The sequence below is a fragment of the Cydia amplana genome, chromosome 16, assembly GCF_948474715.1.
Source record: "Cydia amplana chromosome 16, ilCydAmpl1.1, whole genome shotgun sequence".
NCBI classification, from domain to species: domain Eukaryota; kingdom Metazoa; phylum Arthropoda; class Insecta; order Lepidoptera; family Tortricidae; genus Cydia; species Cydia amplana.
Genome location: NC_086084.1, coordinates 4,552,068 through 4,578,175, shown reverse-complemented (window position 1 = coordinate 4,578,175; position 26,108 = coordinate 4,552,068). Strand labels below are relative to the sequence as shown.

The following is a 26,108-nucleotide window of genomic DNA, read 5'->3' as shown; positions in this document are numbered from 1 at the left end:
TTTTCTATTATCTATGGTTAGGTTACTTACGGACATAGACACAGACAATGGATACCTATTGTAAATATTCACACAATCACTTGCTTCCACGCGTGCTTGATTATGTGGAGATTGGAGAGGTTATTACTTGTCAATTGTTTTTATAACAATACCTATAATACACGTTAAGTTAAGGATAGTGCAGTTTTATTATAAGCATTCCTGTATAATTATATTTTATCACAGCAAATCCGACATTTGGCTTTCGAATCGGACGTAATAAGTGCAAATTAAACTCTGCGTGATTATAGAAATATAGAAGACCATTGTAGCTGAAAATCAATTTTAAGAACCAAAATAAACCTACTGAAATGACAAGTCTTGTGAGCGGGCAATAATACCGTTTAGTATTGGCATGGATGTAAACAAATGAATCAGTGCGCACACGCAGCACGCGCGCACTCGGAAATGTTCCACATGCGTTGCCGTGTGTGCAGATACGAGCATGGAATATAAAACACCGATTACCTACTTATTTACGACGCATCATCTCTATTATAAGATGCAGTGGTATTCTTTATAAACATCTTTTAATACGTACAATACTTGTAATTATCCAATTAAAAGTATTGTAACTATTGTAGTTGTTTTCAATTATAAGTATTGTAGTGCTCAAGGACGACTGGTTGTCACATTATTCTGAATGAAATAAAACCACTAAATAATGTGTTTATAAAACCCGTGATTTAGAGGTTGAATTAACTCTAATAAAACAAAAAATACAGATCAACAACACACCGGTTTTGTTATATTGACTATGTGCAAAAAACAATCAATTTGAGACCCTACATTTTAGAAACCAGTCGATAATGTAATGTACACTTGTTGATGACTTCGGAATGAGGTTTGCCTAAAATAACGAAACCAAATAAAAAATTAAAAAAAACTCTGATTATAAAAAATAAATCAGTAAAGTATAGTGAAGAGAAACTCGTAAATTTTTTGACGTTAAACAACCCACAAAAAATCTTAAAAGCTAAAAAAAGTGATTCCGACTCCGTTAACTATGATGCAAAGCTTGCGGCCAGCAAAATATCATCTGTCATGTAGCGATTAGTCATTGCTACTGTTATGAATTGAACCCATGTGGCCTTTGACTATTATAACAAATTAATCATAAACAAAACATCATGACACACATATGGTAACCGTGACCAGCACAAAGCCCTCTAGGAAGCCGATTCTGTTTAAATTTGTTGATAAGGATATTTTGATACGACCTTGAGTTATCCCACGCGCAATAAGCGGAAATTAGGACTCTTCTAGTCTCCTGATTGCATTTCATGAGGACCGTATTAGAATATTAGAATGATGATCTAGCTGTAATTGCAGCTGTCAATAGTGACGAAATTAAAGAAATATCAATGAAACCGCCGATTTTCTTGCGCGGATATCTTCTCGGGGCTGAAGTGTAGGATTAGAACCGGTGATTGTTTTTGTTATTCATAAGTGCATTGTCTAAATAGAAGAAAAAAGACGTGCACTTTCACTGTATAAAGTTGGAATCGCCCTTCAAGATGCAGCGTCGCATATAGTTCACGTATATAGTTATGTAGAAAATTTAAAACCATATCCAATTATTCAAACAGAATTGGCCTCTCAAGTGAACAAATTTATTCAGAGTAATATGACAATTATAAATTAGTAGATAGATAAAGCGAGAATAGTCGCAAATTAATCTTTGAGCAGTTTTTCACATCTCATTTGTTTTAATTTACGTGCAGTTTGTTATACAAGTTATGAGATTTAATTGTTCATCTGCGTGTGCCTAAATACACAAGATTTTAATTATGGGTACCTATGGATAAGTTGATAACCACAAGTACCACAACTTCCACAACTAATAATCTTAACAGTATTCGCATTCCGTAGACCAGAATCCTCTCACTTAAACAAAATTTAAAGCCTTGTCGAAAACATTATACAATAATTATGCTGTGTTAAGGTATGCCGTTGCTTGGAAGTGGTTAGCTCAGGAATTAAGTTTATTAAGTAAGAATTACTGACGCGGTTTGCATGATAAAGGCTTAAATCATAGTGAGGACTCAGCTCGACTGACTAGGTCATAGCTGTTCAATGATAACGATTGTTTTGACTTATAATGGATGTTTGCTAATCTTTTATAGTACCTATTTTACCGACTGGTAATAAATTCCAATATAGACTGAATAATCTTTCAAAATTTCGAACACCCCATTACATATACACATGCTTCATATTATAGCACTTAAGGCTGGGCGTACGAACACGAACTATTAGTTTTCGAACCGAATAAAGTACAGTTATTGTAAACATAGTAGAGTCTGTTCGGAATGAGAAGAGTCGTGGAATGTATTGGGCCCCATACATTCCACGCGTCTTCTCTTACCGCACAGAGTCTAATTATGGTTACAAACAGTTTTGGTACAGCCGGCAGCTCTCCGTCGTACAATATTTCAAAAGAATTTGAAATAACTCTCTTCTCTCTTCATTTTGTTAACCTTCTATTTTGTCTCCAGAAATACTCCCAGAAGCGCTTCGAACGAAATGCGTCCGATGCACAGAAAACCAGAAGCAAACAGCAGTCAAGGTGATCAAGCGAGTGAAGGCTGATTATCCTGAGGACTGGCAGAAGCTAGCTTCACGATGGGACCCCACGGGAGACTTCACTAGATACTTCGAGGAGGTGCTCACTAGGGACCACTTCAACACGATCCCTAACAGTAAGTATCTGTAAGATGTGACTGTGATCCGAGTACCTTGTAGTCTTGCAGAAGCTGGAGTTTTCCTAGGTATCTTCTTGAATGAAATAGGCAATGGCGGCGAAACGTAGGTTTCCCGGGGCTGTTTTCTATTGACCAAATCCCCAAAACTGTAAATGTAAGGCCTGAGTGGACGCTCGAGTTGGGCAGGCATCGGGGCGGGGCGTGCGGCGTGCATGTTAAACAAATGCAAGCGTAAGAGCGGCCTTAGTACACGCTGCTCAAATTACACTTGTGAGCCCGACGCCACGCTGCACGCCCCGCCGAACGCTCCGCTTCGAGCGTCCACTCAGACCTTACACTATGGTTTACATGAAACGTCTCGTGGACAGGCCAAAGGCAAAGCTTCAGGAGAATTGATCTCCGTCACGAAGCAATCTATAATATATGACCAAAGTGTATCAATAAGCGAGGCCCACGGCCAACCTCCAGCCAGAGCCGATCTCAGCACGGTATTGTGACCACAGCTTTGGTTAAGATCATTTGGGTCACAAAACACGAACTTGCCCAATGTTGCTATAGTGGCAACAATTAATTATTCATGTTTTAGGCCTGTGTTGTAGGTCCATCATTTATACATGACAAATGACTGCAACATAATATACCTACATACTTGTTTGTGTGAGTAGCCATAATAGGATTGTTTTGAATCAATGATTAATACTCAAAACATTACTTCACTGAAGTTAGAGTTCGTAAATGCGCCACGTACTTTAATCAGAATGGGCGGTTCATATAATTCGTGAAAATATCTGAGCTCGGACTCTATCCAAATAAGTAGCATAAAAATGACTCCTACGAGAGACATATTAGATTTTTTTTAAATGATTATTTAAATCCTCAGGTAACGAGATCCCTGGATCATCACCGCTGCCGACGCCACCACCGCCGCCACCACCAACGCAGACCAGACGACCATTCTCACCACCACCTCCACCAACACTGCCACCGCTCTCCGTGATACCATCTAACACGCAGACGACTTCCACGCCTCCAGGACCGGTCATATTGAACCGGTAAGTTTGTATAACCAATCCAGACCAGACCAGCTATCATGCTCGTATTTTTATCACCTGTCATGCTATGCGTCACTTTCGCACTCACATATTTGTTAGAACGTGACAGCCATGGTGACAAATGATAAAGAGCCGGCCATCATAGCCCTACAGCTATCATGGTCGCATTTTTATCACCTGTCATGCTATGCGTCACTTTCGCACTCACATATTTGTTAGAACGTGACAGCCATGGTGACAAATGATAAAGAGCCCGCCATCTTAGCCCTACAGCTACACCACCAAAACAGACAACCAGGCGAACATTCTCACCACCACCACCACCGCTGTCCGCATAAATAAAAATCCGAACTGAATCCTAAGCATTTGTAATGTCTGATAAATTTCCACATCTCCATCTATTAGGGATTCCCATTAGTTCTATAGAGTTGTGGAAGTCTAAAGTTACAGTAAAATCTGACGAATGCGCCGCTATCGCGCCTTCACTGATTGCTTAATAAGTAATTGTTTAATCATCTAGAATTTGGAAACAGATAGAGCAGTTAGAGAGCATCTTGCAAACAGACCTGCCGGCCTAGCCAAGGTTACAATCGCTATCGCTTCAACAACGAAACGCTTTGTGTCTCTTTATCATTCTTCCATATTAGTGCAACAGTAACAGTTGCGTTTCGATCGCTACGGAGCGTAAGCGATTGGCATCTTGGCTACACGGCCAGCGGGCTCAGCACGGATCCATTTTTATCCACTATCACTAAGCCCGTCACTTTCGCACTTACATACTTGTTAGAACGTGATAGGCATGGTGATAAATGATAAAAATGCGACCGTGCTACTAGGGCAGGAAGTCTTCAAAATTTTAGTTTAAAATGTGTAATTCTATAGAACTAATAAGTATATCCTCGCCAGGCCTTCAACCCCACTGCCTCCGCCGACGCTGCCACCTGCACCAGTACCCTCTAGCTCGCAGCCGCCCATCTCCACCTCGCCACGGCCCGTCATACTAAATAGGTTAGTCTATATAGCATTTATGCGTTAGAGGGAGCAAGTGATATTGCTATCTCATTCTACCGCATGGCTGCGTCCCTTGGAGTGGCCGGCGTTGGCCTATCGTGTAGAGGAGCCATCAGCAATTTCAGCCGCAGCAGCAGCCAACACATTAACTGAACCAATTACATAATGCAATTACTATTAGGTGGCTTTTCTTCTCACTGTCCTGTCCTGTCACTATTAAGATACCGTTCAGATTCAGACTGCACCAGCATTACTGCTGCAGTGTTGCGGCACCACATTACTGTCAAAATTTCGGGTAGGAAATGTCAAATTTAATATAAACTCCTTGAAAAAAAAGATTTTTTTCACATTCTCTGCAGTAATTCAGTCGGCAGTATGATAACAGTATTGCATTGTATTGCATGACATTACTCTCGTCTATATTGCTGACGCAAATGTCAAAATCGATGTCACCACCCGTAATTTTGATATTTGCGACACGCTGAATCCGAACGTTACCTTTAGTCTCCGTGATGCCGATGCCGGCCGTAGACTGCGTCACTGCACTCGCGGCAGCCAATACCCTTGCCACAACCGGTTATACTGTATCAAGAAGTTTATAAGACCTAAGGAGGACCCTAAAGGACCCATGAGGAGCTATTAAGGATAGCTGGGAACTGTTGGATGCGTTACTATAGCTTTCTGAATATGACAAAATGTCTTCAAAAGGTTAGAATATCACACAAAATGTCAACGAGTCTAACAGTGGAATCACATGTACAAAAATAGCCAAAAATATTAATACCTTCAATCATAAATCACCATAAAATTAGAAAAAACAAACGCGACTGATTAGTAATAAAATGGGGCATTATCTATGAAATCTACCTTATTGTCGATGGCGCTTACGCCGCACAGCGTCGCGCGACAATGTATTTATATCGGAGCATCGTTAATAATGGCGTAAGCGCCATCGACAATAAGGTCCCTTTTCATAAATAACGTCACAAATTCGCTTGCGTCAAGCTCGTCGTAATTTGTTATGTAGAACCTTTAAACTGGTTTATCGCGGCGCGGCGTGTCGTCTGGCTTAACTATTGATATGATAATAACTAAGTGATTGTTTACTGCACATTCTGCGCAAATTCCAAAATAAGGTGTTATTCTTGAGGCAAGTAAAAATCTATGGCTCTAGTGAAAAGTGGAACAAGTCTCTCGCAGCAACGCAGGTGAAAAAGGATATACGTTCCATATAACACTAGTTAAATTGTACCTTTTGCCACTGAACAGCGTAATACGTGTCCTCTCCTTATCCTTGCCCCTATAATAAATTTAATTATTATAGTTTTAGTTAGGTCCTCTTTTCTGTACAGTGTACAGATTTTTCTCCTTGACTGGCGCAAAAACGCGCTAAAATTATAAGTTTTAATAGCAGGTAAATTATCTGGATTACATTACGGCATAGGAAAGAATGCAGTCTTAATGTAATACGAGATTATGTTGAAGAATGTAGAAGATTAAATGGATATCATTGTTTACGCAATGGTTTTACTTAATTTACCTACTCAAACTCGTTTAGGTATACTGTTTAGTAGGTATTTTAAAGTGACACCTGACAAAAAGCAATAGTGTGTCAAAGTCGTTTTGACCATTACTAATCATTAGAAGCCAGTTTAGGTGTCTTGCAGCATAGTTAGGTCATTAGACACAACTACGCGAATCAAATATACGAGTATTTCTAATTACTATTCGTGAAAACACGTGTTTACGACTTGACCGGAATTTAGACACGCGAATACTTTGTTACGCGCTCTTTTCATATTGTAGGTAATAATGACTTAATAACCGATTAACAACCAAAAATCTGGGGGCACGGCCGTGCCCCCGCCAAGACGAGACGAAGGGCAAAAGGCAGTGCATATCTTTTCTCAGCATGTTTCGTCGTCAACATTTACTGGTAGTCTAGATAGGTGACGGTTTAGTGTCTCCTTATAAAACTTGTTTATATTGAGGCAGGCCTAAAAATAAACTCATTTTGGTCCTGTTATCTGAAATTTTGTCGCTAAAATTAGGTACCTTTTTTGCAAAATCTGTAAATGTCAACTCAATCAAGTAAGTTTCGGGTGAGTAAGTGTGTAAGTTTCGGGTATCGACAGGGGGATCAAATAGCTGCCTCAACACCCAATTTAAAAAAATTCACCTGTAAGTAAGTGTAAAGTATACAAGACACAAAAATACGTCATTTATAAAATACTTGTGTCATAAAATAAAAACTATAGGTACCTATTTAGACCAAACCCGTTTAGATTCAAACGTGTTATTATTTTAGGTGTATTAAATCCAAATAATAGATCCAAACTTTATATTTGCTACGGGAAATTTTTAATTACTGTACCTATGTGATGCTGTTTTTAGAATATTTTATTGTCATTAACATTTTTAAGTTGCGTATTTTTTTTTTTTTTTGAGAAAGTGGTAAAGCAAATATAGTCTTAATCGGACTCCGAACGTCAGATTGAACTAAAAGCAAATTAGATGTTGCTTCCCGTATGTTTGACATTTGCGGCAGCAATGCAGTTTGTAGTAATGTCGCGCTGCAATAATGCTGGTGAAGTCTAAATTCGAAAATTCGAACGTTAACTCGTAAGGTAAACTTTTTTATTCGTAATTAAATGAGGGTTTAGATTACAAAGTTTCTTACTCACAAGAAGAGTTAATAACATGCCTGTAAAAACTCTCATTAGCGACACTTCCGCAGAACAACAATCATAATTTTCAGTCATTATTAAAACTAAAGCGTTTGAAAAATTCAAAAAACAAACAATGGCGAGCTAATCTTATACAGATTAGTCATTAAAATGAGGATGTAGGCATAGTCAAGTAATTGAGCTCACTTATCAGCTTTCCCACAGTGAAGACACTTATTTAATAGTACAATGACGTTAATTACCTGAGAATAAAGTCATAAAGAGGTTGGTGACAAGCTGAGGCCAGTATGAACGTTTTTATGGTGCAATTGTCACTATTGAAACTACGCTTGAATTATTTAAGTACCGTGTCAGTATACCTAAAAACTGCAAACCGAAATAAACGAATTCCTTAAATAAAAGTTTAACTTCTTAGAAAAATATAGAATTTTTACTTACCTATATTTCATTATCATGACACTAAAATATACTGCTTTTACCTACGTAGTCGTAGAGCGATTACTGATCTTCATCCTGTCTCGAAAGCAATGTCAACGAAAAACAATTGTCCAAGTTGCCAATTTACTTAGTAGTTATATGCTCGTCAACCGCCGTCGGACTTTTAAAGGTTGTTGTATAATATGGAGTGATCCAGTGTCAACCATCTTACCCTAAAGTTATGTCCAGGAAAAGATAAAATAATCTGACACCATTTTGAAAAACCTGTTTTGATGGTGGGTCTAATACCAATAGAATACCTACCTAAAATGTGTTTCTTATCATTCCAGGTTCGGCGATGACGGCGAGCTGATGGTGACTGGTCAGCCAGCGCCGGCGCCGGCGCCGACCACCCGTCCGACCACCGTGCGCCCGGTCTACACTACCAGGTAAATGACACTGTCAATTATTAAGGCATGTGCACCGGATGCGTGTGCGTAGACGTGTACGTACACGTACGCGTTGTAATATACAGATCCTTATGGAGACAGCACGCCGCTTGCGTGACGTGTGCGGGCACGGCTCCAACATTTTAGCGCACGCATACGCAACCGGTGTGATCTGGCCTTTAACAGCAACACTCTTAACCAATCATCGGTCAACGGTATGGACGATGGTACACCCCCACCGTAAAGCATACATTTTATTGCAGCACGTGTCCAGTTAGCGTCTTGCTGTGCTGTTAGTACAGTTTTCTTGTTTCGACTTTTTCGAAAGCGAAACCATTAATTCCCGCTGAATACGAATATGTGACTGAAATCTGCACACGACATTCCTGTATGATTGTTTGATGGTAAACATGATCTTACTGTTACTAGCTTAATTTTATGTAATGTTAGGAAACATTGCGTATTAAACTCAAAAACGATTTTTTTAATGGGTACGTTAATACATACTTATGTACATTTTATATGATTTTATGGTGGTTTATATACAAAACATATTCCCTCCGGTAAGGCGCAAATGGCACCCAACTAAACTTGTAAACAATTCCTTACGTCTATTTGATAACGTTATTGCACATGTGCGCAACCATGCAACGCAACCACAGACCATTCTATGAACGCAACACAGTGTTCGCCAACAAAGCAACATTGCAGTAAATACAGGGTTACCTTTGAAAAGAAAACAACCAAGGAGGCGTGAGAACTTGTTTCCTTACTTAATGTATGCATGATGCATGGCAATTATAATGTCGTTCAGTAGAGTCCCGGGTGCCTAGCCAAGGTGACAATCATTTGCGCTACGGTAACGAACTAACGAAACGCTTTGTATCTCTAATTCACTCTTCCATATAGTGCGACAGTGACAGTTGCGTTTCGTTGGCTACGGAGCGTAAACGATTAGCATGTTGGCTATGCACCCTGGTGTGGTTAGAAAATATTATATGCTTCCCTTTTTTTGTCACTTTTATACACCGACGGTAGTGATAGTATGGTGAAGTAGGACTAGCAAGGATAATAGTCAGTCAGTCAGAATATTGGCCGACTGACTATTATCCATGCGATTGTAAGCTGTGAATTAATCGCTTGAGATTTATAATTTATAGGTACTTAGGCACTAGTTTAAGCAGTTAAGTACATACTTATAAGTTTTTTTTATCTCGCTATTGGTAGTTACATTACAGGTGGTCGTTAATAAATGCAATTACCTATTTTACAAACGTTCAAAGCGATTGTTAATGAAGGACAATAGATTTATGTCGGTAATAAAATTAATACCTAGTTCTAGCAAGCCCTACCACCAGAAGCTAACCAAACCATTTGATATACATAAGTATCACTTATAGCTACTTAAAAAATTAGTTGCAATGCACCATTTAAATTGAACGCCATTCAGCGTAATGCCATTTGTGAACCCGCAAATTTTAGGTTAACCAGTATTTATTTAATTAAAAGTAAAGCTTCTACCAACAGACCTTGGAAACTATAAAAATAAATAACAAATGAGTTAGTATTAGGTATCTATACTATAATAAGGCTAGTTGCACATCGAGCATCAAATTAATTGTTCTAAATAGGTACGATTGTGATTGCTCCATCTTGCAACAGTTGCAACGTTACTGCTACTAATGCGTTTATGATTACGCATATTTTACTTCATTTCTGCGTTAAAAAATGTAAGGAAGACGGCTTTGTCGAGGAATAATATTCTTTATTTCAACGACAGATAAATCATTTATGGCTCATCTTTTTGCGGTTACGGAAATGTGATAATTGTACGTTTCAGTGCTTATGGTTTGTTTGATTTGATGCTATTAGGGTATTTATCGATTAGGTAAATATAGGTACCTACCTACTAAAGGTAGTGCAAATGCAAATAGATTGATTTATGATTAAGGAAAACATTACTTAATTTTGTAACTGTCCGTTTCTTATCAAGGTAGCCAATCTTATCAGTTATCAGGGGTCTATTTAAGTCACGAAAGGGACAGTAGGGAAGTAGCTAGGTGGCGATGCGGTAAAAAAGTATTCAGTAGTGATATCACAACTAGGAATATTTTCCACAGAACATCCCGCGCGTTTTTTGGAAACCTGATCCTGCAGAAAACCGTACCCGCCAAAAACGGGATGTTCAGTGGGATCTAGCCCTTAGGTGACACTAAAGTAGACATGCAACAGCGACATCACCTTCTCACTTTATTTATCAAAGTCAAATAGGCCACCTGAAATTTTATAACAGTCACTTCAGTATTATTTTATAGTTTCAATCTGTAAACTGTTGCACAAGTTTTCTTTATGGAAAATTATCATTTCGATTTAAATTATATATTTCAAGATAACAGCGAACCTATTTTTTTGTTCATTTTACATAAATAATGATAAGACTTAAAAAACTATGTTAGTACCTAAAAGGTGCTAAAAGTCGCTGAAATCTTATGCCGTTGTTTACCGAAGATCTAAATCGTATCTAAGTACGATAAGGAAAAAACTTAAAATTACACTTGGAAAATACCTACCTACATATCTACATTTGGTTTTCTCGAAAATCGTCTTCTCTTCTGGGTTTAACCATTATTTAATTTATTTATTTATGTATAAATTGTAACCAGTTATCATATTCCACGCAACCTTTTGACCGCCATAGTCGGCTGTGGCCGTCATCGAAAAGTCGAATCTTGCCAAGGACGCCAGCGACGGCTACATCCGACAACTTCGCCAATGTAATAGGGATTTACGCGGGACTCCGTAAGGTTCAATTTCGCTTAAATAATTGCGATCGCCTAGCGTCGGGAGCACGGCATATTCCTTCGCCGTCTGGCGGTTAAAAGGTAACGCCGTATAATTGCTTATGGCATTTATGTTATCTGTTAATACAAGTTTAGAAAGAAATAGGACAGGATGATTTAAAACAGATTATCAATGAAACATAAATGACATCAATGGAGTGATAAAATTACCTATTTTAGCCACTATTTTAGCTTATTAATTTGTGGTAAAACCATCTTCAAAATTCACGTAAACGTTGAATTGGCATAATTAATATTTATTTATACTTAAACTGAAATAGATGTCATATACATATTAAAGAAAAAGCGACGAAGCCCTCTAGTGGTGAAGGCCGGATTCGAACCGGTCTTTAGCAATCCGAGTTAACGCCTTGAACCCTTTCTTCTTTAATAATATGACATCTATTTCAGTTTACAATTTATATAGGTATATTAGTGATGTGACTATTTAAAAACACAATTCAAAATATTTAATAAAATAAATTTGATTTGTTCCCAAAGTTGTGTAGGTAATATTTATTTATTTAAATTGCCCATGTTTGTTCATACTTGCAGCACTAAAAAATTACCATTCCAATTTCAGACCGACGCAATCGAACTGGGCTGGGGCGGCGTCCGACGTCATCCCGACGCGCTTCAACCTCCGGCCCACCAAGGACATCATGCCAGCCTACACCACAGCCATCACTCTCATCGACCAGATCGGCTACAAGATCATCAGGACGACGGAGCTGGTCACCGACATCTTGAGGAACACGGTCAGGGCGGTCGTAGGACGGTAAAGAGATCGTTCGACCTGTGACGCGCTGAGAAAATTTTGTCAGTGGAGTTTTGAAACTGCGATATACTGTATCCCTAACATCCTATTTTTAGGACAACATAATGTGACTACATAAATCATTCGGAGCTACCTGATGGACTCATCAGGTAGCTCCGAATGAAGATCTTTTTGAACATAATCAGATCTTTTCGGAGCCTGAAATTTTCGAATTAATGTTTGTTACCTTTAGGAAGGTATTCGTAATTTCATTCGCATGTTCTAAAAATTGATTGGGTCTATGGGTGGAAAATTAGCTACTAGCTAGATTAGGATGTTAAGACTTTCAAGATGGTGACTTGAATATCCTTGATTTAGATTCTGGACGCTGTACCTCTTGATAAAGGATTTATTCAGCGGGCAATATGATGGACCCGCGTATCGGCATTTTAGAAGTTGCGTTTCAATGGATTTTTTAAAGACTAAAGATATGGTGAATCTTCTGGATATCTAAATATAGACGGTCAAGCAGATCTTGTCAGTAAAAAAAGGCGGCAAATTTGAAAAATATAGGCGCGAGGGATATCGTCCCATAGAAAATTTGAATTTCGCGCCTTTTTCTACTGACAAGATCTGCTGGACCAGCTATAGTTACATCGTTACACTGACTTTGACATTGAAAGGTATTGCGTTGCCGGTCACTCTTGGTTAAGATGGTGCCAGTGGTTCACAATTTGCTGAATACTTCGAAAACGTGCGTAAAATTGTCTAGATACAAATATTTAGGCGATAAGGAGTTTAAACTCTTGCCACTAAACGTCTTAATTTCTCCACTTATTAAAAATCTGATTAGTTTAGCCACAAGAGAATGGTTAGTAGGTATGGATTTTGTTTTCTTTTATTAAGACCTTCGTCTTTGTCAATCTTAATATTTCGTAATTTTATTTCTAAAGTTTGTATCAAATAAAGAAAATTGCACGCAATTTCGTCTGCACGTACTTTTTCGCGAAATAGTTTAGCAGAAAATAACGTAACAAATAACCACCGATTTTCTATATAAAAGGCCCTAAGTTAAAAATAAGAGTAATTTCTAATGTACCTATTTATTGGTGAAATCTCACATGATTGTCTTACATACATATTTATTAGTCCTTGCATCTCTGCCACAAAGCCGCAGTTACACGGGCGTTTATAAGTTGACCTACAGATTACCTAATCCTGTCCAAAAAAAGCTCTGCTGAAATGATATCTAAGTGATAACAATATTTAGGCGGCGGCTTGCATTTATAGCCATATAAAAACATCATGGCGATCAGAATTTTCTGAATTTTGCGTATCGTTCGTATAACTGCGCCTTCACGGCTGTCTTCTCTTCCATATTGTGACATTTAGGTACATTCTGCCAACTGTTATTGGGAATATTGGAATAAAACCATTATGAATAGTCAATTTAATTGTAAGTTTGATACAAGTTTGATACATGTTTCACCATGTTCACATTCTCATTATATTTGTTAAATTATTTATGTTTAGTTTAACATATTTTAGACTATACATGTTGTTTAAGTTTGTTTCGCCCTAAGACAGAAAAAGGGGTAAATCCCTCGTAGCTTTGTAGATTTTTCGATGATAAAGGCATTAACAGTCATGCGTGGCAGTTACATTCTTGGGCCTTCTATTTTATTTAATTTTTTCGCCTTGTCACGACAGAACGTTTGCCTGTTTATTTTGCACAGGAGCATTCACTTTTAACATAACTACTATTGGAGCATTTTTAAATAAGTACTACCTATATTTTATTTGCCTGCCGTCTGTTGATTAGATTAATATTTTGTAATATGTACTTTGATTTAAGTTTTTGTATTATAATTATAGTCGGACAGTGACTCAATTAAATACTTTTATATAAAATTGATGTTGTTTTTTTTTAAATACATAGGTAGTCATAATCATAGTCATATTAGTGATATTATTTATTATTTATTCATAACCAATACCCGCACATGTCTGCAAATTCATATAATTACCTGAAATAATTATGTTTTAGTAAAGTATGAAATCCCTCCGGCAGCTAAACAAAAATCCAGAATAACTAATTTAAAGTACCTATAGGCACCGAGGTAATTATTGTCAGTTCCTATATAACCATCACACCTGCCAAATGACTACAAAAAAATATTAAGTAAGCAGGCTGAACATGTAGACTAATGCACGACGCGACGGTTAAGTTTATTGCTGCGACAATTTTCAACTCGTGTTACTTTCAAAAACCGGGCTAAAGAGAAAGTGCCTCCATTACGACATCAAATAAAAATGTAATATGATTACCTCTAGGTAATAAGAATATTTATGATCAGACTCATAGCCAAATTTTTGCGCGTAGCCGCTACACCGGTTTGTACAACAGTAGTAGATTCTGTAATAGCAAATCCCATCAAAAACATTAATGTAAAAAGATGCAAGTCTCGCAACGCAATTCTTCTACTACAAAAAAGTTTTGAGGTGTAGTGTGAAACCAAGTCGGTTATTTTAGTCAGTGCCAGGGGGTGTTAAAACCGTATCAATAAGATATCTTTAATTTTTAATACGTATAATGGCTTGGCCATCGCACGGCTGCATAATGACATAACCTGGACCATCGTCAACTATTAAAAATAATTCTAATTGAACATAACGCTAGCGCTAATCACATGCAGTTTGAGCATTATACATAGGTAGATATTTTACGGTACAAGTAAAGCATTATGTGCGATTGCCAAGTCATTATATGTATAGTGCGTCAAGCAAATCTTGTCAGTAGCAATGTACTGCAAATTAAAGTAGGGTAACACCATGTAACACTCAAAAAGCAGAATTGCGCTAAGAAAAGCAGCAATGTACATCGAACCAAAACGTGTTTATTTTTCCGCCCTTCAAACGTCAGTTCGAGTGAATTATCATAACCTCAAATTTTAGTAATGTTTACCGTCAACGAGCATGATTGTACATTGTAGGCACCTTAGCTTTGCTTGAGGTCATGCATAATCTTGGTATTTAATGGTGACAGCAGAAATTTCTCTTGAAATAGAAACGATTCAGAATGTAAACAATAAGATGATGGCTGTCATTCACGATCCACATTCCACAGATAACACACAGATGACACGCGATTTTGGAATTATTCGAACACAGTGTTACTAACCCGCGATTTTTCAAATTTGCCGCCTTTTACTACTGACAAGATTTGGTTGATCCAGTATAGCTGTCAAATTTTTTCTTACTTTCTTACAGACTTTGACAATAAACCTTTGATACAGTAGTTACTTACTTTTTTTATGATCATGATCATGTATGGCAAACGAGCAGACGGATCACCTGATGGTAAGCGATTACCGCCGCCCATGGACACACGCAACACCAGAGGGGTTATAAGTGCGTTGCCGGCCTTTAAGATGGGAGTACGCCCTTTTCTTGAAGGTTTGAAGGTCGTATCGGTACGGAAATACCGCATCAAGCGACAGTTCACAGTTTAGCTGTGCGAGGCAGGAAGTTCCTGGAGAAACGCACAGTTACTAGCTTATTTATGGTCTATCAATCTATTTAGGTACTAACTGCGAATCCATAAATTAGGTAGACTTATTAGGAATTTTGCAATCATTAGATCATTAGACATGCAGGTGTAAGTAGATAATGATAAGTTGAATCTAATAGATCTAATTATAGTTAATCGATGTCTTCTTAGAATGCGGGTCTATTGCGTGTTGTTTATTGAGCCTCCTCCAGACTATGTGCGTAAATCGCGCACGAAGCCGCGAACGCGAGTGTGGAGTCAAGTTCGTAGATCAGCGAAATCGACTCCACACTCGCGTTCGCGACTTCGCGCCGCGATTCGCGCACGAGTGTGGAGGGGCCTTTGGAAATATTAGGACTAAAGTGCAATCATATTAGAGGGCGTCCATTATTTACGTAAGGTATTTACAGGATGGGATAGGGTTCAAGACAAATCTAACACAATATTGGGGGAGGAGGATCTCGGTAAATATCACGTATTTTTTTTTTTCGTAAAAAAAGACAAATAAAGAAGAGTAAATAAATTACAAGAAAAGGGTCTAGCCGCATTCCTATAGTGAAACTGCCCCTCGCTGAAATGTATAGCTTTCTTTCTTTCTTTAAATTCGAATACAAGTTTGTTATCGGCGTTTAATAGTAGTTTATGCAACAGTGATATAATAAGGGTTCTTAAAATTCAAGGGTCGAAGTTACAAAACGAGACGTAGTCGAGTTTTGTAAAAAAAGACCCGAGAATTTTAAGAACCAATTATGAGCTGTTGCATACATTACTTTTTCTATGACAGCTGCAGCAAAAAAAAAAAAAAAAAGTTATTATTAAAAAAAAGAGTTATTATTAAAAAAAAAGAGTTATTATTTAAAAAAAATTGAGTTATTATTTAAAAAAAAAAAGAGTTATTATTGTAAATGAAAACATACCTCTTTCAATCAAGATGATCGGAACTTGTATCTTTAAAAAAAAATAAAGCAGTTGTATTATACTCATAAGATGACTGCTAGCAGTCATCTTATGAGCCTATAGACAAAGCATTCAAATGACATTGCTTTAGATATCACTGTCAGTCATTTAATTGACACATTTAAGTGCTGGAGTAGAAAAAATCAATAATAAATTATTACTTTAATATGTGTAAGAAGTTTTATACCTTTTTATTCAGAAATAATAATTTATTGATTCCAATATATGCACGCCATTTCATTAAAAGAGAGTATATTTTTAATGCAGTGAGTATTAGTTAATTTCAATAGAGGAATAGACGTAATTTTGATAGGGAAATATATCAATATCTTAAAGGTACTTGTCCTTCTAGCGTAGTACCTATGGTCGTAAGACAGACGGCCTGTATGCAAATGTAAGATATTTTTACCTTGATGCCACAAATGGATTTTTTCGGAAAAAATATATTTTGCGCAATGTTATATTGTGCACTAAATAACTAAAAATTGAGGTTGTCACCCTCTTTTAAGTAACAAAAAAAATTTTTTAAAAAATTCAAAAAAAAAATTTGGCACTTGTAAACAAGTTAGAACCTTAATTTTTTTTTTATAAATGAATTACTATTAGGTGTCTAAAATATCTAAATTTGAATGAAATCGAACCATAAGTTTAGCTATAAAAAAATAAAAACTTTTTTCTTTTTTTTTTTAATTTTTAGCAAAACCAAGAGGATTCTGAGCTTGAAATTTGGTAAAACGACATCTTAATATAAAACAAACAAACGCACCAAAGAAAGCTATACATTTCAGCGAGGGGCAGTTTCACTATAGGAATGCGGCTAGACCCTTTGAGTTAGGGGAAAGTTTCATAGTTTTTGTATGATACTGCATTCGTTCATCCTTAATTACTCTTTTATCCAGAGTTTATTATTATTTTAACGATAGCTTTAGTAAACAATATACCTACCTAGCTATATAGTCCTGAAGATGGCAATCATAGTTAGTGGGTAGACTTCTAGAGTCCGACGGTTATCGTGAGAAGTGTCGAGAGTGTATTGTGTCCTACCGAAATTCCAGTACCGGCAAGTATTGGCATAAAAATTATGTTTGGGTCGAAACGAGCAAAACCAAGCCTTCGGTTCGGTTCGGATTCGGCAAAAAATCCGGTTTCGTTCTGACAATAGTCGCGATACACCTACCTACCTACATATACTTACTACGTCTACGTGCCTATAGGAATTTTTGTTTCATGTATGTAGCTCACCGTTTGTCGTAGAATAGAAACGTATCATAGATATATACGTAAGTCGTAGGTAGAGGTACCTATTTGCAGACACATTCTCCGATTACGAGGAAACATACCTTCATAACTCTGGCGGGGAATTACCGATCGAAGGTTTTTACCGAACAGAAACTGTGCGTAATCATAGTTCACAGAACTGCCTCATTTATTGTCATACTCATTAAATTAATGATATAAAGCGAAATTCCTCTAGCTACCGGTAACGCAGTCTAAAGGTTCTGTCACATAGGCGCGTTTTCCGGGCGGGGCGTGGCGGATAAATCGCTCACGCCCCGCCCGGAAAACGCGCCTGTGTGACGGAACCTTAATCCTTAGGCGCTTAGGCGCTCTGGGCATTATGCGCCTACACGGGATACAACCGTAAATTAAGAGTTTAACACATTCAGTGCCAGCGCGAGTAGCCGACAATACGGGAAAAACGGTATGTAGCGAAAAGCGCCTACGAACATTGAACTCCCCTAGCGAGTCGCTGGCACTGAATGTGTTAAACAATCAAATATTACTACATAACGTTCTTTACCTTAACTCAGGGCTCTCCAAACCTCGGCCCGTGGGCCAAATCCGGCCCGCCGACAGCGTTCCAATCCGGCCCGCGGGAGCCAGGCTCCAGAGGTTCAGCCCTAACAGCAGCAACCAGATACAGGTGGCCCGCGCGAAAATTCTGAGGCGCATATGGCCCTCAGGTAAAAAAATTTGGAGACCCCTGCTTTAACCAATAGGTATACTAGTTATCACATTTTTTTATCGAATGGTCATGAAACATTCATTATTAACTTGAGTTATGTATGGTGAAATAGATTAAACACTTGTTTTGTGCATTGCCACTTTACTACTATTTTAGTGTAGGTATGATTAAAATGTTTAGATAAGTATCAATTACTATTATATATATAGTTGTAAATGAGTCTGAAGACATACGTACTATGTACCAAGTTTTATCATAACAATTTGTTAAATTATAATTAGTTAAAGTTATAAATGTTACTTAATCATTGTTACTTGTTACCACAATGACCTCTTTATCGTAACACATAAACTCGTCAAACGTAACTCGACCCCATTCTTATTCATTCATAGAATATTAATTGTTACTTTTTGATGACAATGCCATGTGTAAACAGGAAAGGGGCTATTCATAAATTACGTCATTTAATAAGTTTTTGTCAAAAATTTCATTTTTGGTACAAGCTTTTATCGCTGACTGTACTTAGAATATTAGTAGAGCCTGTGCGGAAAGAGAAGAGTCGTGGAATGTATCGGGCCCGATATATTCCACGTCTCTTCTCTTTCCGCACAGACTATAAGCTGTCTAATAAGTTACCGTAAGAACCTTGTCACAATAAGACTATTGATGAAAATGAGGTTTAATTTTTAATAATTTGTTTGAATTAACCAATGTTCCTACTTCCTATGCTCCAACATAGTTTTTCTGGTTATCTCACCAAGGTTTTGTAGTCATTTAGAATTTTATTCAATTAGTTTTATTTTCAATACTTATAAAGGAAATGGAAAAAAATACATTTAATTTATTGTGTAACAATCTTTAATACATGCATAAATCTTTCATCTACACATTCAATACATAATTTGATACTTATTGAGATTGTTCCCCTTATTGTCTGATATTAACATTACTTTGTATACATCACAACATTCAAATATATTTTAAATAGCATCAAAAATAAAATGCAACATATATCTCACATACTATGTACGGCAAGACATTTACTCCAGTTTTTCATAAGTTTTCATCATAATCTCTTTGAGCTAACATTATTTTATTCTACAATTAATTCAGTAACATTAGCCTTGGTGACGAGAGCCACCAAGCTGCCACTTTGCGGCCTCTCCTCTCCCTTGATCCATTTATCAAACAGTTGAGCCACATATGTCAACGGGGTCCATGTGCTGTGGTCGGCTTTTGGCATCCATTTCCTGTTCATCTCGGTGTCCAGTGTTATAGGCATGATCGCAACGGCTAAAGAATTATCAGGTAAACCTGAATCTTTGGCTCCGAGGGACTTTGTGAGCTGATGAACAGCAGCCTTAGCCATGCCATAGCCGATCATGCCAGGAGTGGCATCTAATGCAGCTTTAGCTCCGGTAAGAGCAAGTAAACCTCCAGGAGCCAGGTACTTGGCAGCGAGAGTAGCAGCAATGCTTGAGCTCCATACGGACTGACGCCACATCAGGTCCGCTTGCTTGCTCAGGTCTTTAGCGGCGTTGCCGCCAGCCCAGCCGCCGGCTACACAAATAACCGCATTCACTTTCTGACCTTGAAGCGCGGCCGCGAGCTCGTTCACCACGTGTTCCTCCTGCTGCACCCACGAAGCGTCCTTAGGAACAGTAATGTTCACGTCAGCAGTCTCATTCGGGTTCAAATCGACATTGGCGACCCACCAGTTTGCCGATTTGAAGTGATTCACGCACGCCGCGCCGAGCGCGCCTCTGCCGCCGTAAACAACGATCCTTCCGCTGGCCATTGTGACGTGCTACCGCGACTGGAGCCCGGGGACAACTAATTAGTTATTGGCGAGCGAAATGCAACCTCGTTATCTGTGCTGCGGTAACCTCGCCTCTCACTTTTTACCGAACGCAGCGGCACGAATGAGCGGAACGCCACGAAGGGCAATTCGATAATTATTATCGCGGTAGTATTGTGGGAAGATATTCAGTTATCATGCAACTTTGCAACCTGTCTTTCCACTGAGTTTTAAGTTAGGTATTGATTTTCACTTGTTGCGAGCTCTTCTCGTTTAGTGCGTTCCGTGCGTTCACTTGATTTGACACTGACAGAAGTGACAGAAAAACAACCTGATGAGTGACGTATAACGTCACTCGCTCTGCTCGCTCGTCTTGCGATTTTTGATTCATTTTTGTGTTGCGATCAAAGAGTATGGTTGCGATATGACCATGGAAAGGTTATTAATAAATTTAATAATTTATGGTCAATGTCTAAAATCTTCATCCACTGGTGGTAAAACTGCGTAAATCAGAGCGAACGGATGGGGCATTTATCTTACAGTTGGCAGTATGTATATATAGCGGGTCAACCAAATCTTGTCAGTAAAAAAAGGCGCGAAATTCAAATTTTCTATGGGACGATATCCCTTCGCGCCTAAATTTTTCAAATTTGCCGCCTTTTTCTACTGTCAAGATCTTGTTGACCAAGTATATCCGTTTAATTGTGATTGGTAGAAATAAACGGAAGTATGAGTGTGACAATTTTAGGCGCTAGAAATGAAAGCAACAATATCAAACAAAGTTTTTATTATTTGAAGTTATGAGTATTGATAAAATCTTAAGTTATAATTCTTAAAATATCACAGTGCAGGTTTTAAATGTATGCTTTTATGCATAATTTATGGTTTAGCATGCCATTTCTGTCAGTAGAAAAAGGCGGCAAATTTAAAAAAATTAGGCCCGAAGGGTTGTTCTCCCATAGAAAATTATAATTTCGCGCCTTTTTCTACTGACAAATTGGGTTTGGCAGAGTATAATTTTATAATGAGTAATCTAATTTTACATTACCTATCCTATAATTACACTTAATTTTGTTGATTTTGTGATGTAATAAAAGAAAAAGAGTAGTAACAAAATATAGTTAAATTAATAGACCGGTACTAGACATAAATAATCTTAATTTTCTAACATTCTGCACATGTCATGTTACTTGCGTTATATTTTAATACGCTATCCATTTCCATTGAAAAGAAAACGCTTATAATTACATTTACAGTGATTCCCATGATCTTAAATAATAAACTGGTGTCGTTCAGAGCATTGGCCTTGCGCAGGTGATTTTCGCGGTTTATATTGAAAATGAGGCTAAGAACTACCGCCACGATAGCTGACACAACCTAAAAAAATAAACAAAAAGACACAAAATAAAAATGTGCGTGAAAACAACAGCTGAAAAAAATCAAAGTATAGTAGGTCAAGCTATTTAGGTCAGTAGAAAAACACTAGGCGCAAAGGGTTATCTTCCCATAGAAAATTTCAATTTCGCGCCTTTTTTTACTGACAAAGTTGTTTGACAAGCTATACGAATAATAGGCAAACCAAAGAAGTGATTATTGAAAAAAAAAAGAAATAAGGGTTGTCACACAGCTAAAATAAATATATCGATACTATGAACATTAAATTTTCATATGACCCAATTCTACCATTACGACTAAACTGTCTATGTCTACAATCTGCATTGATTAAGTGGCACTTTGTATCACTACGCTTTCATGTTCAAGAACTTATCAACAATGCTAGTTGTCCTATTTCCATAGAAATCTTGCGTGGAGAGCGCGGGGTCGAGGCCGAACGTCATTTTGATGACGTCACAGAAGACTGCGCATGTCATGAGCCCCACCGAACCATGGTACAGCCAATCAGCGATCTTCTTCTCTCTATGGCTGCCCTCATTGTCCATAAATGATATGATTATTGCCAAAACTCCCGCGCTCGCCTGCATAGAGTAAAATTTAACGTGAAAAATTTAGTACGTAATATAATAAGCGAAATATAAGTAGTTTTTCCTGGTTACTTAATTACCCTTTAGCTTATTAACTGCCTATCTTTTAAATACAATTGAGCCCCTATTACATTAATATTATTATTGCGGCCTTACTCGTAATTAACATTAAATAGGTGGTTTTCCGCCGGTAACTTTCAAGAGACAGTGCCATTTCCTTTCCTTAAATATTCATTATTAATGTAATGGAGGCGTTGTAAAATCAAAGGGCTGTTTGAATATTCTAAACCGAACGCCGAAATGACGATATTGACCACCGAAATGACGAATATAAAAATGACTATGACGTCATTGAGGATCACCGCCGAAGGTTGGTCGTCGTCGTCATTCAGGTCCAAGCCGCCGATGACGACGAAGAGCAAACCAACCAGCAGCTAAAACAAACATTTAGCTAGTTTAACTTTTTTTTAATCGTCACCGCCTGAAAATAATAAGCCAATTTTCCGCTCTACATATACAAAGACAAAGAAACGTGAAAGGAATCTATTTGCGCCCTTGTTTCCCCCTAAAATTTAAAATGGAAGGATACAGTTTTGTACACATTTTTTTCCTAATACATAAAAACTCATATAGGTATCGTATCTACTTTTATACTGCACGACTCCTCATTATATATGCAATGCAGAAAGGCATCGCGTGGCAGCCTAAACCATATAATCTATCTCCAAGTATCTTGCGAGCGAAGAGTCAAAGGCAGAGACAAGCACATTGAGGACGGTGATCACAAAAGCGGAGGCCGTGGTGGCGTAGTTGACGCGCTGGGCGGACACGCGGTGCCGAGGCTCGTGGAAACGACAGTCGCGGAGCAGGTTTAGAGAGAGCAGCACCAGCCCCATTGCTACCTATAGTTCAAAATCAACAATGCCGATGGAACAATTTTCATTAGGTATACGCAGGACCTTAAAAAATCTGAGAGAATAGTACTTATGGTACTTGTAAAGTAGGTTCTGATTACTTTTCTAAGTTTAAATTCTTACCTACAAGCCATATACTTCCCATGTACCTTACCTACCTAAATAAGGGACATTCATGTTAGGTACATGCAGTCGCCGTTGCGCAGATCGAAGCCTGCTTGAGATGAGAAGGATAAATACTAGGATATTAGGAACGATGCGATGTCGCTCCCTCCCTAGACCCTGGGAATCTCGTTAAATACCACAATTAAAAGTTTGTCGAACAATAGAAAACTCTTGTCAGATGTGAATTAATACAAGTATGGTATCGATCAACATTCTACAATGAGTTATCCGGGCATTACATTTTACGAGTCGTACCTAGGAGTGTAGAATTCGTTTTCACTACCTACTCATAAGCTCACAACATGATGTAGCATCTTCGATGCGTTGGAGTCAAGGAGAGGACGATTTACTTACACCGAATTTTGTTAAAATTTTGTTGTGTTAAATAAATCTCCCATACGAAAACCAAACTATATAGAAATGCTTACCTGCAGCACTATAGAAACGGAGATGAGAACGACCAGCAACGTGTAGAACTCGTGCTTAGGGCCAACTTGGAGCACGTATTTCAGCTGCGATGCGTTGGAAGTGAGCAGTGCGATGTCTAGCATGCCTTGTGCCACGGTCTTCTTGGTGGCATAGCGGTTGGCGTCGAGGCCTTTTACCTGGGTAAAGTATTTTCTTTATCAACAAGGGTTACAATGTTATTTAGCCTTTTTTGGGCGTAGGAACTGGAAGTATAACAGGTAACTACACGTTTCATTGCTCTCAACTTACGAGATATCACTTTCTTTTTATCTAAACACAAGCGCGAAGATAGCGAGATTTTAAGGCTACATCGTTTTGTAATAATAAATTGATAGAGGTTTTTGGCTAGAAAAGTGTTATATTTAAAAAAGTCCGCTTATGTACTACATAATCCCAAAAATTTGTCTAACGCACGCCATTATTTATTTTCGTATGGCTTACTAATATTCTACTTATTGTCACAAAAAGAAAACTTAAATTACTTGTGCACTGAGAACTCCAGTAGACGCATCCTGTTCCTTTGTTACCATCTCGTCTATGTCCACATCCACGCCACGTTCGCACGGAGCATCGGTACTATCCTTATTGCGTTCCATTTTCAAAATTAAAAAAAAAATTGGAATTCGATTTTTAAATGTTCAAACTATTCACGGATACGTTCCGACGGCCACTAAGTTCTGATTGAGGCATTGTTTTTCGACGAGCGAAGGAAATTTGCTATTTCCTTTAACATGAGCCTTCGACGGCGGTAGTGAAACCGAATTTTAAATAATTATCAGCGTATTATATTGAGCGTAGGTATGATGAATCAACCAAAGCAATGGATTGTGTAACCTTCTAATTTAAAACGTAGATACGTACGTATCGAAGGATCCCGGTAGAATACAGTGCCAACCACTTAAATAGCCTCACCTATATATTGTGAGTATTATAATTATACGTGATTATTTTTATCAATATATCTTAAATTTGAATTGTACGTCCTGACGTTTATCGAACGACACATTAACAAGTCCGAATTTGTCTGCGCGCGAAACGTTGTGGACGCAAGAGCTAATACGGGCCGTCCACATGAATAGCCTCAGTGTAACATAATCGTCCAAACCGTGCATTTAAGTTTCGCTTTCAAATTTATTTTATTATGATTAGATAATACAGATGGCATTCTATTAAGTACCTGCAGTAACGCGATAAACACAGTGTTTTTGTGACTATGGGACGTGAAAAAAACTTACAAGTTTAGAAATTGAAAAAGTTAATTTTTATTTAACTCTAAAATTATCCCATCGTGAGATAGCTCAAAAAATAGGTCGCAGCCCTAAAGTTATTAATAATTATGTTAAAAATAAGGAAAATTACGGCCACCAGTATAAAGGACGCACAAAATTTGCCACTACGGATCGTGAACGTCGACTTATTTTACGCACTGCTTCAAATTCCACCAAGACCGCCAGGCAAATAGCTAGTGAAATAAATACTAGAGCACCTCTCTCTACAGTTCGACGGATTATTAGAACATCATCCCACCTCAAACGAAAAAAAATCATGAGTAAACCTCCTTTGCGCGAACAACATGTGGCGGGTCGACTGTCTTTGGCTAAAAAGTACATGTGCTGGAAAACCGAGTGGCGAAATGTGATTTTTAGTGATGAGAAAAAGTTTAATCTAGATGGTCCAGATGGATTTAAATATTATTTTCATGACCTAAGGAAAGAACCGAAAGTACTATCACGTCATCATTCAACTCTCGGATCGGTGATGGTTTGGGGAGCAATTTCTTACTATGGTACTGTTGATTTAATTGTGGTAGACGGAAGACTAAATTCTGAAAAGTATTTAAATTTATTAAAAGAAACAAAAAGTAAGATCAGAAAAGTAATAGGTAGAAAAAAAGTGTTTTTTTAGCATGATAATGCTCCCATACACAAGTCAGCCATAGTTACAAAGTGGTTTGAAGAAAACCAGATTGAAGTTCTAGATTGGCCATCCTTGTCCCCTGATCTGAACATCATGGAAAATGCCTGGGGTTGGCTTTCTCGGCAAGTATATTACAACGGAAGACAGTTTAGTAATAAAGAAGAACTCATTCAAGCTATTTACACTGTTTGGGATTCTGTGGACGTTAATTACATACATTCTTTATATGAATCACTACCTAAACGTATTTTCGAATTAATAAGGTCTAATGGAAGGTATACGAAATATTAAACGAGAGTTTTAATAACTAAACAGTATCTTTTAGCATGTGAGGCTATTCAAGTGGAAGGGTCAATTTATTTGTTTGACGTTATTTCTTAAAACTTTGATTAGATAACAATAAATATTGTATTTACTATTACAAGGCTTCTTGT

The 26,108-nt window shown here is 37.8% G+C and overlaps 3 protein-coding genes across 5 annotated transcripts in view; 1 reads left to right on the top strand and 2 right to left on the bottom strand.

Annotated features, from left to right (window-relative positions):
- The window catches only part of LOC134655399 (arp2/3 complex-activating protein rickA-like), a 34,463-nt gene extending 22,451 nt beyond the window's left edge, over positions 1–12,012 (top strand). Inside the window, exons 2-6 of the mRNA XM_063510860.1 lie at positions 2,538–2,741; positions 3,625–3,796; positions 4,703–4,804; positions 8,262–8,360; positions 11,784–12,012. Coding sequence (XP_063366930.1) covers positions 2,538–2,741; positions 3,625–3,796; positions 4,703–4,804; positions 8,262–8,360; positions 11,784–11,982 — 776 coding nt within the window. The 3' untranslated portion in view covers positions 11,983–12,012. The remainder of the gene's footprint in view (positions 1–2,537; positions 2,742–3,624; positions 3,797–4,702; positions 4,805–8,261; positions 8,361–11,783) is intronic.
- A 7,307-nt stretch (positions 12,013–19,319) lies between these two features.
- On the bottom strand, positions 19,320–20,453 carry LOC134655409 (dihydropteridine reductase). The gene has a single exon (XM_063510872.1). The coding sequence runs from the start codon at positions 20,226–20,228 to the stop codon at positions 19,524–19,526; it is 705 nt and encodes a 234-aa protein (XP_063366942.1). The 5' UTR covers positions 20,229–20,453; the 3' UTR covers positions 19,320–19,523.
- Positions 20,454–21,382: 929 nt separating this feature from the next.
- LOC134655413 (ninjurin-2) lies at positions 21,383–24,566 on the bottom strand. 3 transcript variants are annotated; one of them, XM_063510878.1, is made up of 3 exons: positions 24,240–24,566; positions 23,718–23,894; positions 21,383–21,605 (listed from the first exon to the last, which is right to left on the bottom strand). In XM_063510878.1, the coding sequence occupies exons 1-3, from the start codon at positions 24,351–24,353 to the stop codon at positions 21,393–21,395; spliced, it is 504 nt and encodes a 167-aa protein (XP_063366948.1). In that variant the 5' UTR covers positions 24,354–24,566; the 3' UTR covers positions 21,383–21,392. The 3 variants fall into 3 exon arrangements, with proteins under 3 accessions (XP_063366948.1, XP_063366947.1, XP_063366946.1); XM_063510877.1 differs by lacking the exon at positions 21,383–21,605 and adding an exon at positions 21,947–22,204; XM_063510876.1 differs by lacking the exon at positions 21,383–21,605 and adding an exon at positions 22,326–22,644.
- Between the last annotated feature and the right edge of the window lie 1,542 nt (positions 24,567–26,108).

Coding starts and splice junctions, on each gene's coding strand:
- LOC134655409 (XM_063510872.1), bottom strand. CDS start 20,228: ATGGCCAGCGGAAGGATCGTTGTTTACGGCGGCAGAGGCGCGCTCGGC.
- LOC134655413 (XM_063510876.1), bottom strand. CDS start 24,353: ATGGAACGCAATAAGGATAGTACCGATGCTCCGTGCGAACGTGGCGTG. Junction 23,895..24,239: donor CTGGAGTTCTCAGTGCACAA/GTAATTTAAGTT, acceptor TACTTTACCCAG/GTAAAAGGCCTCGACGCCAA. Junction 22,645..23,717: donor CCGTTTCTATAGTGCTGCAG/GTAAGCATTTCT, acceptor TGTTTGTTTTAG/CTGCTGGTTGGTTTGCTCTT.